Source organism: Prionailurus viverrinus, chromosome C1 (assembly GCF_022837055.1).
Source record: "Prionailurus viverrinus isolate Anna chromosome C1, UM_Priviv_1.0, whole genome shotgun sequence".
NCBI lineage: Eukaryota > Metazoa > Chordata > Mammalia > Carnivora > Felidae > Prionailurus > Prionailurus viverrinus.
This window is the reverse complement of record NC_062568.1, coordinates 139314493-139326541: the sequence shown is the minus strand read 5'-3', so window position 1 is coordinate 139326541 and position 12049 is coordinate 139314493. Positions and strand designations below refer to the sequence as shown.

At 38.2% G+C, this 12049-nt stretch overlaps 1 protein-coding gene across 1 annotated transcript in view; it reads left to right on the top strand.

Annotated features, from left to right (window-relative positions):
• The first annotated feature begins 389 nt into the window (after positions 1-389).
• Positions 390-12049, top strand: part of PKN2 (protein kinase N2) — a 130308-nt gene continuing 118648 nt past the window's right edge. The window contains exon 1 of the mRNA XM_047870618.1: positions 390-784. Within this exon, the coding sequence (XP_047726574.1) occupies positions 737-784 (48 nt within the window). The 5' untranslated portion in view covers positions 390-736. The remainder of the gene's footprint in view (positions 785-12049) is intronic.

Sequence of the window (12049 nt, the reverse complement as noted above, 5' to 3'; positions counted from 1 at the left end):
AAAGGCGCTCGTTTAACGTTAGGCCTAAACTTCAACAAGAAAAAAGAAGTGGCGCTGGGGGGAAAAGCTCCAGAGTTATACTGTTCACCATGGGGCCGTTAAACGCAGCAGAAAAGCGGGCGTATTTTTTCTTCCTCTTCCCGCCTCCCAAGAGACGCGAGCCCAGTCCTTTCCCCTCGTTTTCACCCCGGCGGGGTCCAATGGCTGCCGCCGCCGCGGAGCCGGGTCGGAAAGCGCCCCGCCCCCCGCGATGCTCCCGCCCTCGGGGTCCTCTCCGCCCCACCTCCCCCTCGCCACTGGAGGTAGCGGCCGCGGCCGTCACGTGTTCTGGCAGCCGCCAAGTGAGGCCGCTTTTGCGACGCAGTGACAGCCAAATGGTGCGACAGGAGGAGCTGCAGCTGCGGCCGCAGCGCCCCGCAAGGAGAAGCTTGAGGCAGCTCCTGGCGTCACCCAGAGGGAGCGACTGAACGAACAGAATCCGGCGCGGGCGGGCGGCGGCGGCGGCGGGCGGGCGGCGAGGGGGAGCCCGCTCCGAGTGCCTTCGCTCCCCGCCGCGCTCCATGAACCGGGCGAAATAAGCCGCGCCTCCAGAAGGGGCTGCGCCTCCATGAATCCCTAGCTTTTTTTTCTTTCGCTCCCCGCTCCTCGCTCCTCACCCCCCACCCCGCGTCCCGTCCCGCCTTCTCCCTTCGCCAGCGGCGGCCGCGGCCAGGTGCGGAGTCCAGAGCGGAGCGCAATGGCGTCCAACCCCGAACGGGGGGAGATTCTGCTCACAGAGTTGCAGGTAAGGGCCGCGGCCCGGGCGGGAGGCGCTGGCGGAGAGAGGGAGAAAGTCTGGCGAGGGGTCGGGGGCCCAGGGACGCCGTGCGGCCGCCGCGCCCCTAGCCCGCTAAGTGCGGAAACTCGGGGATGTCACTCGGGAACCGCTTCCTTCGGGAGCCGGACTCTCTTCCCCCGCCAGAGCTCTGGCCTGCCACCCCTTTAATTTGACTCTGCCTGCCAGTGGGACCCCATCTGTGTCGGCTGTTTGCAGCCGGAGTCTGCTCCCACCCGGTCCCCGGAGCGGCCAGCTCACCGCCCCCTCCCTGGTGTCAGAGCCGCCCGCGGACGCCCCTGCAGCCCCCTCCCTCCGCCCGGCCAGGCCCCGCCCCGCCTTTCCCTCGTACACCGCTCCTTAAACTCCTTTGAATGACTCCCAGGCTGTTTTCTCGTCCCTCCCCTTCCCCTCAGACTCCGCACAAAGAGCGCCCCCATAACTTCCAGCCCCCGGACAAGTTTTAAAAAAAACAAAACAAAACAAAAAACCGTGTCTCACTAAATGCTTGCCTAACTTCGCTAGCCCTCTTCAGGTGACCGCCGAATTTCTTGAATATGAAAGCTGCCCTTCCCCCCCCCCCCCCTTTTCTTTCTTTTCCTTTTCTTTCTTTCTTTTTTTATTAACCAGATGATAGCTGTATGGTCCTCTTGTCTACTGCTCCCTACTCAGATCTGGAAACTTAGATGCTGATGCTTTTCAGGCTTTCATTTTCCCTCCCGTTTGAACACCAGAGAAAGAGCTACAGAAGTTGTTTACAAATGAGCAAGCAGTGGGCTAAGGGAAAGTGTTGGGCACCACATGTCTGCAGGAGACGAGGACAGAATAGATCCCTTCGTTACTTAAGTCTGTGTCGAGTAGCAGTATCATTGTTTTGCATTTACGGCTAGATAGTTAATGATGTAGGCACGATTTTTGTCCTTAAGTCTGTGATGTACAGGGGTACCTACACTACTGTGTTGAGTTTATTTTTTATTACTTTGGAGTTTTCCAGAGACGTTCACATTTGGCTTAAAATTTTGTGCTTGTTTTTGACCTAAGATTTATTTTGATTTGTTTTGCTATAGACCTCTTCTAGCTATTAGCTATTCGATTATTGGAGATAGGACTTAGAAGAAAAATATACTTACATTTCTTTTTGTGCGTTGAGCATTTAGTTCTTTTAAAAAGATTGAATCTAGATCCTGAAGGGTTGATTCTTGATGATGCCAAAATTGAGTATTGCAACTGCTTCTAAATTTTTTGCTGTTTAAATATATTTTTCAATAGATCCCTTTATAAGCTTGGTTTGTTGTTAAGCTAAATGTAAGTTTGAAGGCATTGTTGTAATATTCGATATTTCCTGAACGAAAGTAGAGATTTCAACAAGGTGTACTAGTGCAGGGTTGCAAATTTGGAATCCTTTGAATCAGCTTTGAATTTCCTGTCTTTGGACATGTTGCTATGTAGTATTCCAGTTACTCTTAGCCTTTTATAAGGTGTTACAGCATACCATATTTGCTAAATGAATGGAATTTATTGTTTTATTACTTCACATAAGGTTTCTAAATGCAGTTTGTTTGAGGCATGTTGGAAATGCTTTCCACTGTCTAGTCTTGAAATATGAAAAGCATACTTTGGTTCTGACTGGGAAAAAAATCCATGAAAATGGACAGGAGCATTTTTCTTTGAATGGAGTTTCTTCAGAATTATAAAGTATTTGGCATCCTTATTTGTATTTTATAGAAAGTTGTCATAGAATACACTCATTTTGGCACTTGACCTGAAAATATATTTTCATGTGTATTAAAATATAACAGGGATTTTTAATAAGATCAATTTTGACAAGAAGGAAGCAAGTCAAAAAGATGAGAAATTTTAAATACGACTATTTAAAAAATGGGATCAAAGTAGGGGAACAGCTAAAGTTAGACTTTAAAAAAAAAAGTCTCTTCCAGAAAAAGAATGGGTTTTATATTATTACCTTATGAGTTGACAAGTATATCTAAAGCATTTTTATTGATGTAATTGACTCCCAGTTTGTTTTTGTTTTTAATTTTTTAAAGTTTTTTTATTTTGAGAGAGAGAGAGCGCAAGCATGAGCACAAGCAGGGGAGGAACAGAGATAGGGAGAGAAAGAGTCCCAAGCAGGCCCTGCACAGACAGTGCAGAGCCCCATGTGGGGCTCAAACCCATGAACTGTGAAATCATGACCTGAGCTGAAATCAAGACTCAGATACTTCAGCAACAGGTGCCCCTTGACTCCCAGTTTTAATAAAAGTTACTGCATATGAACTTTATTATGTGTGTTAAATTGAGAACATTATTTATATCAGCATGTAAGATAAATGTTGGCAAAATTTGCTTCACCAAGTACTGTATATCCATCTGTTCAGATGTTTTACTATTTCATTGGGTCATGGAATTAGTAGATAGTAGCCAAATATTTATCAAGTGTGTTTGGAGAACTAGTTTTTAAAAAGCATCTAAGTTGTTTGAATTTATTTAAATTGAGAAATTAATATGGAGTTCTTAATGCTTCTCTGACATACTGATTTTAAGTATTTAAATAATTATGTAGCAAATTTTAAACTGCTGTTTAGTAGTTAAAAACTGTTACTTTGCTATATCTTGTCTAGGGGAATACTTGTCTCTGGAAGTTACATGTTACAGTCTACTTTTAATGAAATTGATACTTATTTTTAGAAACATTGTATATCCAACATTTTAAAGTTATTTTTCAAATTATATTGCAGAATTTGAAATACTTTACTACTTGAGTTGGAATTGGCTTATTAATAACCCTTAGTTGTGGAAAAACAAAACCTGAAACCATAGTGTTTTTCCTTATTAATTATTGTAATATTTCTATGGAGTAATGTTTCTAACTCTTGCTAGTAATTTAGGAGGCTTATTTAACAAGGAATCATTAATGAAGTACACATAAACTTTGATGGCTAGAGGCTTCCCTGTATAAAGAAGAATATTTACTATCATAAAAATAAAAAGGCTATTAAAAAATATAAACTTAATTGGCAGTTTCTAATTTTTATCTTGTATAACTAACTTGTTTTATCCTGTTCTCTTTATTTTTTATTTGAGGTAGTAACTTAGATATTTTTGGTGGGGCCAAAGAAATTAAAGTTTATTTTTAAGGAAACTGGATTAATGAAAACTGTATAAAGAACTCAAAATGAAAATATTGGCTACAAGGAAAAATGATTTCTGTGTTCTATTGGTAGTCTGTAATTCAGCAGTGCTTTGTTGTTGGGAATAAGGTGTAATAGTCTACAAAAACTAACAGTACAAAATAACCTTTTTGCAGGTTTTCATCATTTAATGATTACTGTTTCTGGTGCAAGTTGTTGAATGTTTGCAGAAATCCTTCCCAAAGATTTTGCATTTCTCTGTAGTCTATCCATAAAATGAACTTTGCTTTAAAATTTTAAGCTCATGTGTAACCAAACTATGTATTTGGCACTTAGTAGGCACACAATACATTAATGAGAAGACACCCTTCATTTGTCACCTACAACGAAATGTCTTTTGACTTTTCTAAGAGAAATTGACTATTGCCCTAAGAAATTACTTAATTTTTTTAAATTTTCATTTCTAATCCCTTATCCCAACAGTATTCCCTTGAAAAGTTCAGAAGAGATTTTTGCACTAGTTATACCTTTGTACAAATTTTACCTATTTGGTGGGAAATTGGGTGACATCTAAGTTTGCAGTTATGTTGGAAAGTAGAAAGCCTCTCTGTTGGGAGAATAAAGATTTTAGGGTGGGTTAGAGGAATGCAGTATGAGAAAGTAAGCAGGATAGGTAAGATGAGTTTTAGAATTCTTTTAAGTTATAAACATAATACATGTTTATTGTAGAAAATCTGGAAGTACAGAAAAGCACAAAGAAAATAAAAGGTGCTCATGGTTCTGTTACTCAGAGATAACTGACAAATTGTTCCAATTTATAAATCCCATGGCATTTTGATCAATTTCATGTTTCCACCCCTCCTTTTTAACTGAGGTAAATTTGATATACAATATTTTGTAACTTTAAGGCATACAATGTATTGATTTAATATTTTTCCTCCCTTTATCCCACTTATTAGAATCTTATTTTTTTAAGTTTATTTATTTATTTTGAGAGAGTAAGTGAGCACATACATGCATGTGTGCACAAGCAGGGAAGGTGCAAAGAAGGATAGAGAGATTCCCAAGCAGGCTCTGCACTGTCCATGCAGGTCATGATCTTGTGGTTCCTGAGTTTGAGCCCTGCATTGGGCTCCATGCTGACAGCACAGAGCTTGCTTGGAATTCTCTCTCTTTGTCTCCCTTTGCCCTTCCCTGTTCTTTCTCTCTCTCTCTTTCTCTCTCTCTCTCTCTCTCTCTCTCTCTCTCTTTCTCTCTCTCTCAAAATAAATAAACACTAAAGAGAAGAGGTTCGAAGGATTTTAAGATAGAAGTGGCCATATGTTAAAATTTTCTGCCACTAGTTTTAGATACGTGGATCTTACTAGCTTTATTGACTATTTTACGTCAAAGTATTTTGATTTTGAGTCAGTACTGTGAGATACAGTTGAGGTAAAAGGTAAGTGAAGAAGTACAGTATGGACATAGTAATAGGCAATGGTGATACATAGCATCAATTCTTTGAATAATAAATTGATACAATGTGGTTTTCCAGCTTAGATTTTATTATTGCCTCTTTGAATAAAATGCAGCATACCTTATTGAATAAGGCATGTCTTTAAATAACTTACCAAATATTTACTACTTAGGTAAAAGTCTGTGTGCTGAAACTAGTGTTACAAAATGATGGGTTCCAAATGGATTATGTTGTTCTGTCATCTCTAGTATAATGCAGATTATTTCTAGTCTTGTACAACTTATCTTCACGTATGATCCCTGTTAAAACGGAGAGGTAGAGGGGCACCTTCTGGACGTTGTCTGTTTACCTCAGAGCTTTGCATCTTATACCTTGGGCTCTTCTCTTTTTGCTTTTCACATTTGGCAACAGTAGATTTTTATGCCTTTTATCAGGTTATTCCTGTGTGCCCCCTTTTAAACAAAAAAAGAGTGGAGTAGTAGTTTGTAAAGATAAGTATTACTTAAAACAATGTTACTTCCAGATGTATGGATGATGTTTAAATAGAATGGTTAATTCTGCATCATTTCCTGGTAAGATGTACTGTGTTGAACAATTATCAAATGTCTACTATATTTCAAAAACCTATTTTACTCTATAAAAAAGTCATATAACACAATGATTAACTTTAATATACATCAGATATAATATGATTAACTTTGATATACATCAGAGTTCAAAGTTGGCAGCAAAGTTGGAAGGTAGTTAAAAGCGTTAAAAAGATATTTAAAATTTCTAATGGGAAAACATACTAATGAAAAAGTAGCTTCTAATATCTTAGAGAAGCAGAAATAGAAAACATTTATCTTGATATTATGTCTAGTTTCTCTTAATTTTATCTAATAAAACCTTATTTGAAATTAGCTGTATGTCATATATGGTTTTTGCAATCTCACAAAGTAAACTGTGTAATATTACATATATATTATATGTTTAAAATGAAGAACAGAGGGGCGCCTGGGTGGCTCAGTCGGTTAAGCTGCCTACTTCAGCTCAGGTCATGATCTCACAGTCTGTGGGTTCGAGCCCTGCATTGGGTTCTGTGCTGACAGCTCAGAGCCTGGAGCCTGCTTCAGATTCTGTGTCTCCCTCTCTTTCTGCTCCTCCCCCACTCATGCTCTCTCTCTCTCTCAAAAATGAATAAACATTTAAAAAAAATTGAAATGAAGAATAGAAAAGCATGGGAGGAGTATATTTGATGATAAATACCTTAGATTTGAAGGTAAATGTTAGCGTCACATTATAAAGATGAACTGATACATAAGAATTACATAACATGGGGTGCCTAGGTGGCTCAGTTAATTGAGGGCCTGACTCAATTTCTGCTCAGGTCATAGTTCCCAGGGTCATGGGACCAAGCCCTGCATCAGGCTCCATGCTGAGCATGGAACTTCCTTGAGATTCTCTCTCCCCCTCTGCCCCTCTTCCCCACTTGTGCATTCTCTCTCTCTCTAAACTTAAAAAAAAAAAATTACGTAACGTATGTTATTAGGATCTATTTTAGAAACTTGGAGGTGGTTTGCTTTTTTCTAATTAAAGCTTTGCTTCCCTGACTCACAAACACCTTAACTTGTTGGAAATTTGTGATAGAATTTGAAATTTATTTTAGATTATCCAAGACATACTTACATGTCTAAATATCATACATATATTTGTTAAATATTATGTTTTACACACTAATCATATTATTTTCCCTTTCCTGTAGTTGCTACCTTAGTGACTGTCTAAGGAGGTGCTTGTTTTGCCTGTTTAAGAATTTTCATTGAACAAATTTCATTAAATTTGGGGTTTTTTTTTCCTTTTATTAAACCTTAGGTACACTGCATTGGATTAATTATCCACCTGTTTATCATTATAATATGCACCCAGGGACCACCACTCACTCCCCACCTCCCCTAGAAGCTAGGAACTTAACCTACATGTGGTTTTTCTCCATTCCACCCCCTATCTTCACCTTCTTGTTAACTGAGGTAAAGATCATCTTGAGTCCTGTGTTCATTCTCTTCCTTTATATTTAGTCTTGCTAGATATATAATTTGAAAAGATGTCTTTAGTTTTAATTGTGTTTGTATAATTGTGTTGAATGTAATCTTTCTTGATTTTTCACCTGTGACTGCTGATTTATTCATATTGCATGTTGCTGTAGTCAGTCGTTTTAATTGCTGTGTAATATTTCACTGAGTAAAATACTCATCAACTTTTCCCTTGTTGAATATTTGAATACTTACTCTCCCTTGTTGAGCAGTTAGTTACTTTCAGTTTTTGTAGCGGTGACCAGTGTTACTTTGGATATTCTGGGCATTTTTCCTATTGTATACATATAAGAGTTTCTATTCATTATATACATGAAGGTAGAATTGCCATCTCACAGGGTAAGTGAATGCCCAACTTCCAGTATGATTGTACCAATTTATGTTCATATCAGCAATATATTGAGATGAAAGGGCCTTTGATTATCCATCTTCTCTGACATTTGATATTGTCTTTTAATTTTTACAAGTCAGAAGAGTGTAAAATGCTGTTTCATTGTCATCTTGATTGTATTTTCCAGATCATCACTAATGTAGAACATTTCTTTTTATGTTTACTGGCCCTTTATGTTTCCTTTTCAGTGAAATTCCTATTCATGTCTCTTGCCTATTTTTCTGTTTTTCTTACTGATTTATAGAAACTCTTTATTTTCTTCACATTAATCCTTTGTGTATATTGTGAATGTGTTCTCTCAGTTTGTAACTTGTCTTTTCACTCTCTTTCAGGGAGTTTGTGGGAGGGACAATTTTAAATGTTTTACCTTTTTGGCAAATATTTAGAATAATTTATATCATTGTGATCAGCAAGGCTGTACTTAATATCTTATTCTGGATTTCGTATAGAAAGGGTAAAGTTATACAGTTTTGACCTGTGGTTCACAAACTGTCCAAATGAACAACCATAGAAAGTTGTATAAAATGTTGTATCACATACTAAGGACTCAAAAGTTAGTTGAGTCAATTAAAGAATAAATTCATGACCAAAAAAAGTAGGGAAAATTATATATGTAAATAGTTTATCAGCTGCTGGTTTTTCCCATTCCATACATATCTCTTCCGTACAAACTATTATTAATTATTAATATTTTTTCTTTAAAGAATAAGCTGGACAGTTATGTGCATAGCTTGTTAATAAACTGCTGGAGTTGATCTAATGCCAGAGTTGATTTAATGCTGGATATAAAAAAATTATTGCAGAATTTACTGGTATTTACAAACCTGGAATCTTTTTTTTTTTTTTTTTGAGAGAGAGAGAGAGAGAGCATGCAGGAGCAAGTAGGGGAGGGGCAGAGGGAGAAGGAGAGAGAGAATCTCAAGCAGGCTCCACGCTCAGTGCAGAGCTAGACACTGGGCTTGATCTCCTGACTGTGAGATCATGACCTGAACCAAAATCAAGAGTCAGACACTCAGGGATGCTAAGTGAAATAAGCCATACAGAGAAAGACAGATACCATATGGTTTCACTCTTATGTGGATCCTGAGAAACTTAACAGAAACCCATGGGGGAGGGGAAGGAAAAAAAAAAAAAGAGGTTAGAGTGGGAGAAATCCAAAACATAAGAGACTGTTAAAAACTGAGAACAAACTGAGGGTTGATGGGGGGTGGGAGGGAGAGGAGGGTGGGTGATGGGTATTGAGGAGGGCACCTTTTGCAATGAGCACTGGGTGTTGTATGGAAACCAATTTGACAATAAATTTCATATATTAAAAAAAAAAAAAAGTCAGACACTCAATTGACTGAGCCACTCAGGGACCTCTACAAACCTGGATTTTTTTTTTTTTTAAGTTTATTTATTTTGAGGCAGGGAGGGGCAGAGGGAGAGAGAGGGAGTCCCAAGCAGGTGCTCCACACTGTCAGGGAGGAGCCCAGTATGGGGCTCAAACTCATGAACCATGAGATCATGACCTGAGCCAGAGTCTGAACCTCAACTGACTGAGCCACCCAGGAGCCCCCAGACCTAGAATCTTAAATGCACTTCTTGTCACTGCTGTGGTATCTTTTGATGGAAAAAAAAAAAAAAAAAGGGCTTAGTTTTAATTTTAGTCAAATTTGTCAATCTTTTATTATAATTGCTTTTTGTGTAAGAAACTATTCCTTACTTTGGATCTAACAGTCACCTATTTTTCTACTAAGAGTTGTGGAGTTTTGTTTTTTATATTTAAGTCCATACATCTGGAGTTGATTTTTGAATACAGAGTAAAATAAAGGTCTGAGTTATTTTTTAATTTTTAAAATATGAAATATATATCAATATTTCTTGTAATGTAAATTTACAATAGAACATTTTTCAGTTTTTACAGCAGAAACATTTCTGAATAGCCTTATTTAATTTTTGCAAGCTGTAAGTTAAGGGTACATCCATACTAGGTCATGTGATGAATTATACTTGAAGTTATCCTTATCTAAATCATTAGATAAGTACCAGCTTATGGTTTTTCTGTTTCTTGTTATATCCTCTGAAGCCTTTGGTCAGTAAGACCCTTGATTTACCTCTTAATTGTGCATCACATTCCCCAGTTGTGGCTTAAACCTATATTTTCTTAAGTCTGATCTATTCCTGCTGCTTTGTTCTCAGCAAATGACTCACCTAGTCACTGCCTCTACTAAGTGAAACATAGTATTTAATAATCTGAGTTTCCCCAACTTTTCTTCTTGTCTAAGATTTCTTACTCAGTTCTAAGGAAAAATTGACCTGAGGCTATAATTTCCTAGACTTCTGCTTCTTTTGGAATATCATTCCATTCTTTGCAGGATGGGGCTTTCATTCTCCCCTCTTTTCCTAGAAATAAGTTCACATCTCTCCTTTGTTTAAGAAAATGCTTTTTTAAAATACTGTTGTCCCCTCAAGCTTCTTTTAATTTTCACATTCCTTAAAGGAAATTTCTTAGTTGTGTTTATTTTATGCCACTTATTTCTTAACTTTTAAAAATATTACATCTGTCCCAATTTTTCTGTTGAAATTCTTCTCTTAAAAGCATCAGTGACCTTCTACTTCCTCTAGTCTTTTGGGGCAATTGATACTGCTTTAGCATCCTGAAACTCTCTTGTTTAAACTAAACTTTGTGGACCCTGTACAATATTGGCTACTTTCTTTCATCATAATCTGCCTATATTTGTTACTATTGGTTTTCTTTTGATAACTCCCTCCCTAGTTTAAATGTTCTGCTTGTTTCTAGCCTGTTTTTCCTCTACTGTACTCTTTAGATTAACCACCAGAATTAATCACCTTGTTTTGTCAAGGTTGCAGGGAATAGAAAGCCATTTAAATTAGCTTAAACAATAATTGGATTCATTGGAAGGCTACAGAGACATCGCACTTAACCCAAAGGTGGGATATATAGCCATGACCCATGAGTACTGAACAGGAAACTAAAGGCTTCCTTTTCTAGGGCTACATGTTCTCATATCTCTTCTTAAGTATGTGCATTGCTTTATATTTCCTGTATACTGGTTTTCTTTCATGTGGTCCCCAAAAGGCACTCCCAACTTCTGAATTTCCATGAACTCTGTAAGTCTAATATCTACAGTTACTTGACTCATTTATTCTGTGCCACAATTCTAAATTCTTAATGAGGAAATTTGATTGACCCCATATAGAACATGTACACCTGATCTGGTCAACTATGGCAATGGAGGGATGGAGTTCTCAGCACTGATAAGTGCAATATGACTGCAGGGACTCTTCTGTGAGTTAGAAATAGGGGCTGTTCTCTAAGAAGGGACTGTAGGTTAGAAAGCACTTTTCTGTTTAAGCCCTTTTAGTTACTTCCCATTAATTATATAATAAAATATAACAGACCTTCCATCATCCAGCTATTCTCAGTCTTTTCAGAGTTTTCTCCCCATATGTTATTCTGTCGTATTAAACTATTTGCAGTTCTTGGAATGACACTGCTTTATACCTCTGACTCTTTGTATTTACTGTTTCTGACTTTAAGAATAGTAGTATTGAGGCACCTGGATGGCTCAGTCAGTTGACCATCCAACTCTTGAGTTTGGCTCAGGTCATGATCCCTGGATAATGGTATCAAGCCCTGCATCGTGCTCTGCCCTGTGCATGGAACCTGAGATTCTCTCTTTCCCACTGCCCTCTCCCCAGCTCTATCTCTAAAAAAAAAAAAAAAAGCAGTATTGATCATCTGCCTGAAAACTTTTGACAAATTGGACACTGCTTAAAATTCTACCAAGAAAATTCTACATTCACTGAATGTATGAATATATTCATATCATATAATAGAAATTTTCTTTAAGATACATTTTTGATAAGTAAATTTAGTGATTGGTCATGTAGCATTTTGATCCATTGGTAAATTTGCCTCCTTCCCATTTTGCAGCTCCTGTTACTATCACCCAATATAGGAGTTAATTGTTAAATTCTATGTGTGTCCCTCACTTTTTTAAAATTTTATTTTGAGGGGGGGAAAGGTAGAGAGAGAGAGGGGAAGAGAGAAAAATCTCAAATAGGCTCCATACCATAAACACAGAGCCAGAGGTAGGGCTTGATCTCATGAACTGTGAGATCATGACCTGAGCCAAAATCAAGAGTTGGACACTTAACCTACTGAGCCACCCAGCACCCTTG